The 6,233-nt window shown below is 46.5% G+C and overlaps 1 protein-coding gene across 1 annotated transcript in view; it reads left to right on the forward strand.

Annotated features, from left to right (window-relative positions):
* AP2M1 (adaptor related protein complex 2 subunit mu 1) overlaps positions 1-4,648 on the forward strand; it is a 32,247-nt gene extending 27,599 nt beyond the window's left edge. Inside the window, exons 9-11 of the mRNA XM_081008164.1 lie at positions 2,452-2,549; positions 2,691-2,802; positions 3,528-4,648. Of these exons, the coding sequence (XP_080864290.1) occupies positions 2,452-2,549; positions 2,691-2,802; positions 3,528-3,662 (345 nt within the window). The 3' untranslated portion in view covers positions 3,663-4,648. The remainder of the gene's footprint in view (positions 1-2,451; positions 2,550-2,690; positions 2,803-3,527) is intronic.
* Positions 4,649-6,233: the final 1,585 nt, after the last annotated feature.

Genomic DNA, 6,233 nt, shown 5'->3' on the forward strand with positions numbered 1-6,233 from the left:
ACGAAGCCTCAGGCGTCAGGCAAAAGCCGTACCAAGTGCCAGGTGAAACCTGCAATGGCTATGATGGCGAAAGGAACCACGCCAGATGTTGGGAACTCGTTCATAATCGACACGGGCTGTACAAAACATTTGTGCCCGCACAGAGGACTGTTTTCGACGTTGGAGAAGCAAAGCTTCACTGTGAAACAGGCCAACGGTCAGGAGCTGGAAGCGACTGGAATTGGGACTGTGTATCTTGAGAGTCTGAACTTGACTATAAGTGATGTTTTCCTGGTTCCAGAACTGAGATTTAATCTGCTGAGCGTGTCGCAGATTGCAAAGAAAGGACTGAAACTGTCCTATGATGCTAAAAGCTGCAAGATCTACAAAGATGGAGAACTGTTTCTTACTGCCAAAGAGAAAGATGGACTGTATTTGTTGACTTTTGATCAAAGTGATTACATGAAATGTAATTCTTCTGTATCTAACGAAATCTCTCTTGCAGGGGTGACCAAGACTAGTGTGAGCACCAGGAAGGTGACTAAGACGAAGAAGGTCGACAGAGCATTTCAGCGGGTGTATGCTGATGTGATTGGTCCTCTAGAACCATCTAGGGGCAATGCAAAATATTACCTTTTGTGTGTGGATTGTTTCACTAATTATTCTTGGGTTTATATGATGGAGAAACCGCAAGAAACTTTAGAAAAGTTTCAGGAGTTTTGTGACAAGGTTAAAAGTATGCATGATGCTAACATTGATTGTCTTTTCACAGATGACAAACAAGTTTTTCTGTTACAGAAGTTTCAGAAGTTCCTGGATGGAAAAGGGATAGACCACAAAGTGGCAGTTTCGCAAGAAGCATGGAACAGGGGGGTCTGTGTAAAAGTGAACAAAGAATTGCAAAAGGGAATGCATGCGCAATTGCTGAGTTCACATTTGCCACATGTATATTGGGCCGAATCGCTAGCGTCCTATCTTCATGTGTGGCTGAGAAAAGTCTCAACAGAGTTGGGATGTTCTCCTTTTGAGAAGCTGTTCAATAGAAAACCTTCTGTTGCCTACTTTAAGGTTTTCGGGTCTCATGTGAGAACAGAAGCTCCAGGTGGAGTAAAGAATGCCAGAGGCATTTTTGTGGGTTATGAAAAAGGTCTCTACAGAGTAATTTTGTCTGAATCTGGTCAGGTGATTCTCACAAAGTTCCTAGAGAGTGCTCCAAAGCAAGAGCGGATAGTACAGACATTTCCCACAGGAAACGATTCTGATGATGATGATGATGAGTTTGATCTTATTGAGTTCAGTAGTACTGATGATGACAGCGATAGCTCAGACAGCTCAGTTGTCACAGTCATTGAGAGGAAATCTCACATAATGACTAGACCCTCAGAAGAAGAGGATGAACCATTGATTAAGCTTAGTACTGGTTCTCCAGAGAGTTCAGAGGTTGAACCAGTGAGCACAGAGGATCAGAACCTCATACGCAGGTCTGAGAGAGCAACGAAGGGTGTACCACCCAAGAGGTATTCAAAGGAGTTTGCTAACCTTGCATATGTTGCTATTGTAAACGACCAAGGACAGATTGAAGCTGTGTCTGAGTCAGAGACAAAGGCACAACAGAGAGTTGTTAACCAAGGTAATGCGAAGTCACACAACCAGAGAGGTACACTGGTGAAACCAGTGGCGGGTAGTTCCAAGGGTGGAACTGAAACAACAGGGGAATGTTATAAATATAACAACTGTTTGTTTTCTTCTCTGGATGACGCTTTGCTCGCAGCACACATTGATACTTTAGGGGGAGTATGTTACCATAAAGCACCAATGCTGCAGCAAGCAAAGGCTCTAGCAGCTCAGCCAGCTGCTTGTGGCTGGAAAGCCAGACAGGATGTTTGTGACTGTTGCCATGGGAACAAAGGGGCAGTCCATTCTGTACTGAGCACCGGATGTTAGCTCAGTGTGTGTGTGTCATATGACCCGTACTGGATGTACTTGGGAGGAGTTTTCTTCTTGCTGTTGTTGAGTGCAGACATGATTCTCTGTACTGATGTAAGAGGCAGAAATAAATGATGTAAATAGTTTTCTGTCTGCTTCTTTCCCCTCCCTGGGGACACCAAAGGGGAGAGAGGAAGAACGGTGTGTTCCTCTCATACATCTGAGAAGAATCGCCGGACCTCGCCTGCTTATCAGCAGAGGTTGGGAGACGCGGGGAGGTCGACAGGAATATCTGCCGGTGCCTACGCTTGTGGCACATTCCTCTGACCCAGGCAGAATTCCAACAGTTTGCACTGCAACAGAACCACACTGCTAGTACCTGAGCATGGCTACAGTCTTTTGGCATACATTTCACTATCGATGGCAAAGCCAGCTGCTCCTTATGTGTCCTGGACTGTTTGTTGACAAACGGGAAAAGTTCTGTTGAAATGACCACAGAAATGACATTTCTGTTGAAATGGAATTCAAACTACTTCTGTCTTCCAGGTGCGAATCCCAACACCTCTTAATACAAGTGGCGTTCAGGTCATCTGCATGAAAGGGAAGGCAAAATACAAGGCCAGTGAGAATGCCATTGTCTGGAAGTAAGTCAGTCCTCTCACACTTCTTGCTCTAGGCAACTGTAGCCTAATAAGGGTATTGGTACTGGCGGTTCTCATACTCCCCTCCAGGCTTTCCTGATTTAGAGAACAGCTTCCTCTTTATTCCCTTTTCTCGTTTCTTAGAATTAAGCGTATGGCTGGAATGAAGGAGTCTCAGATCAGCGCAGAGATAGAACTGCTTCCCACCAACGACAAGAAGAAATGGGCTCGGCCACCGATCTCCATGAACTTTGAGGTACGAGGGCAGAGTCTTTTCCTGGATGGCTGCTGAAGCCACCTATGAATTATTCCAGCTCCAGGAAGGGGCAGCATTACTGCAAAAACAAAGGTGCAGTGAGCACAGGCATTAATTTCTTGTATGCCCCTGTTTAACAGAAGTCATTAACAGAAGTCATAGCTTTTGTGTGTATGCCCCCAAAGGTCACTATAGGACTTTTCATCCTGATTCCCATTATGATGCAAGTTTAAGAAATCCCCTGCAAACCGAACTGCCATGCTTTCTGTCTTCCTAAGAGTTGAAAAGCTGGAATGAGAGAGTCATTGGCTTCCAAAAGCCACGGTAATTGGCAAGGTAGTTTGCTTAACTGGCATTCCACAAGGACACTACAGGGTAACTCTGGAACATGGGATAGAAGTGGGGGGTTGAGGAAGATCTCAAGTATGTCCCTGCTGGGGAATGAACAGGATCCTGCAAGCCACTTGTGTATTTAAATCTGTCTCCCAGTTGTGTGCTTCTGGGTAACAGCTGCAGATTTCTTACTGGAATTATTAAAGAGTAGCCAGCAGTTTGGCTTTTGACTTAAGGAGATCTTCAGAACTGCTGAGGTGGTAGAGAACTAAAAAAGACTCCTGCTATGAGCAGTTTCTTCAGTGCTGTATGTTGGGGTGGGCAGCTTTTACCCACGGCATCCAGGCTGTAGACTTATTTCTGCTCTCCATCCTTGCTCTCCTTTTGCACAGGTCCCATTTGCACCATCCGGGCTGAAGGTGCGCTACCTGAAAGTCTTTGAGCCAAAGCTGAACTACAGTGACCACGATGTGATCAAATGGGTGAGGTACATTGGCAGGAGTGGAATCTACGAGACAAGATGCTAGCCCTCAGCAGCCAGCTGGCTCCCTCTTCCCCAGCCTTCCTTGGTCTCAAAGTACAATTGAAGAGCATCTCTCTGGCCCCTCCTCCATACAGAGGCTGGAAGCTAGACTCCTGCAGCTTCTCTGGAAAAAGAACACTGGTGCCTGCTCTGGCTTCAGTCACTGTTGGAGTTTGCAGCTGGCGTTGGGTGGCTAGAGAGCCCCCCCGCCACAGCTTACCTCTTGCTTCTGTCCCAGGGTATAAAAGGGCCAGTCTAACCACCACCCCCTTGTGGTCATTCTAGGGAACATCCACCACCATGTGATAAAACCCTCCTCTTCTGTTGGTGTCACTACTTGCATCATATCCTAGTATTTTTGGAAGTTCTTGTGCATATGTACTTGTAGAATAGGCCTGAAAACCATAGGCTGGGCAAACCTTGAGTTGATTCTGGCTCCTGTGCTTGCTATTGCTGTTGTGATTGTTGCTGTGCAGCCAGAGTGGGGCTCACACTTCCCCTCCCTCTTTGTTGTGTAGAGTCCTTGATATGGAGCCCTGCTCTGGGAAGGTTTGTGACCAAAAAGGCAGAGGGTTGGCATCTGCTCCTTGTTGGGCTGGGGTGGGTGGGCATAGCACAACATTTCAAAGCCTTGGGGCCCTGCACCTTCCCCTTCCCCACCCCCAATCAGAACTACACCCTCCTCCAAAAAGTAAACCCAGCAGGCACATGAGGGCAGGTCAGCTTGTCTTTCAAAATCTACAGGTTTTGTCCTCTTAATTTGGAACTGGCCAGTTACGTAATTCCCTTGCCTCCATTCTCTTCTCTCTCCCTTGCCCCCGCCCTTTTTTCTTTTTGCCCAATCAGTTTATGCTTTCATTTCCCAAAATGCTTTTGGGTCAATAGAAATGCTGCTGCAACCCACAGTCCTCTGCTTCTGATAGTGTGGTCTACCATTTTGTACACTTGTGATTTGTCCAGTTCTAAACCCAATAAAAGTATGTAGAACCAGCTTGTTTGTAAGTGGTGCTCTTATTAGGGGAGTCACGGGTTGGATCCATGCTGTAAAAACTGGGAAGGGACCAAAGCTGCATCCCTGTGCATTTGCCAGTTGTTGGCCTTCTGCAGAGCTTTCCAAACTTCTCATGTTGGTGACACACTTTTTAGACATGTATCATTTCATGACACAGTAATTCAGTTTTACTAGCAAGCAAGAGGTTAAACTAATTGCTTTCCAGCCCCTGGAGGAGCATGGAGAGCGTTAGCGCGACGCACCTACACACTGCAGCTGACACACTAATGTGTCGTGACACATAGTTTGGAAAGCTCTGTCCTATAGTGTCAGCAATCAAGCTGTATTTTTCAGCCTTGCAGTCATTGCCTACAATTGAGGGAGAGCAAAGTCTTGACAGCATTGGCACTCAGGGCCGCCACAGAACTGCCACAAAAGCACATTTCTGTTACTGATACACAACTCACATCTACAAAGGTCATTGTGTTAAAGTACTGAGGTTTCTCTGCTAAACAGTCCCCACATGACTGCTGTGGAGTTCTTGCCTGGTGCAGGTTTCTGGGAGGTGTTCTGCCATTCACTCTCAGTTCCGTTAGGGAACCAGCCAGATCTGTTGGGATTTATCGTAGCTCATAAGAACAGCATGAACGCCACACTGCAGCCCACCCCTCCCTTCAGGGCTGTGTCATAACAAGTGATTGGTCGAGGTGGAGAAGAGGTCTTTTGAATAAAGTGTTTCAGTTAAAATCACACTGACGGGAGTCATATCCAGCGCATGTTGAGGTTTTTTGGAGAGGATCAGCCTTGGAAGCATTAACTTATGCTCAAATGTTAGTTTTTGCTTCACTATGGAAATCGGTCAGTAACTGTTGAGACAGTAGAAACTGCCTATAAAAACCAGGCAGCCAGCAGGGAGATGGCCTGGAGATGGCCAGAGTGAATTCTACTGTGCCACATCGCAGTCCTGGACCCTGCAAAAAACGAAACCTTGAAGAGGATTTTTAGTCAAAGCTCACTTTGCACTTGGAAAAGGGTACTCTTCATATAACTTTGCTATAGGGCAGCCATCTCCAACCTGGTGCCCTTTGGGCTCTGATGTAGCTGCTTTAGTGCTTTACCAGCTCAACCTTCCTATTAGTATTTTTGGGTTTAGTGGCAGTTCACTGAGCCAGTCCACCTCCCCTGCTTTTCCAGGCAAGCCAGAAAGTGGATGCTATCACTCTACACATTAGGCTGTGGCGTGGAGGTGTTCCTTATGTTGCTGTCATGAATGGATTCTGGATTCTGCAGCGTCATAGAAGGCTCCAATTGAAAATGTTATCTTGCTGCTGTGAAGGAACTTCACCACCAGGGGGATTTATTCTCTGTGAAGCCTGCCAGCACGGTTTGAGCAGTGGGTGGCTGCACATGCTTCTCTTAGTCTCTCACGGCGAATCTAGCCTGAAAGGTATATGACATATTTTAGGTGATTGGCAGATTACAGGGGAATAATCATCCAGGGTATCAGGTCAGGGCCAGGTAGAGTGGACAGAAACAATGTGATTCATCTCACTGAATGCATCAGCCTGTTTATGGGGGGCGGTC

Source organism: Podarcis pityusensis (assembly GCF_964106645.2).
Source record: "Podarcis pityusensis genome assembly, chromosome: 5".
Classification (NCBI taxonomy): domain Eukaryota; kingdom Metazoa; phylum Chordata; class Lepidosauria; order Squamata; family Lacertidae; genus Podarcis; species Podarcis pityusensis.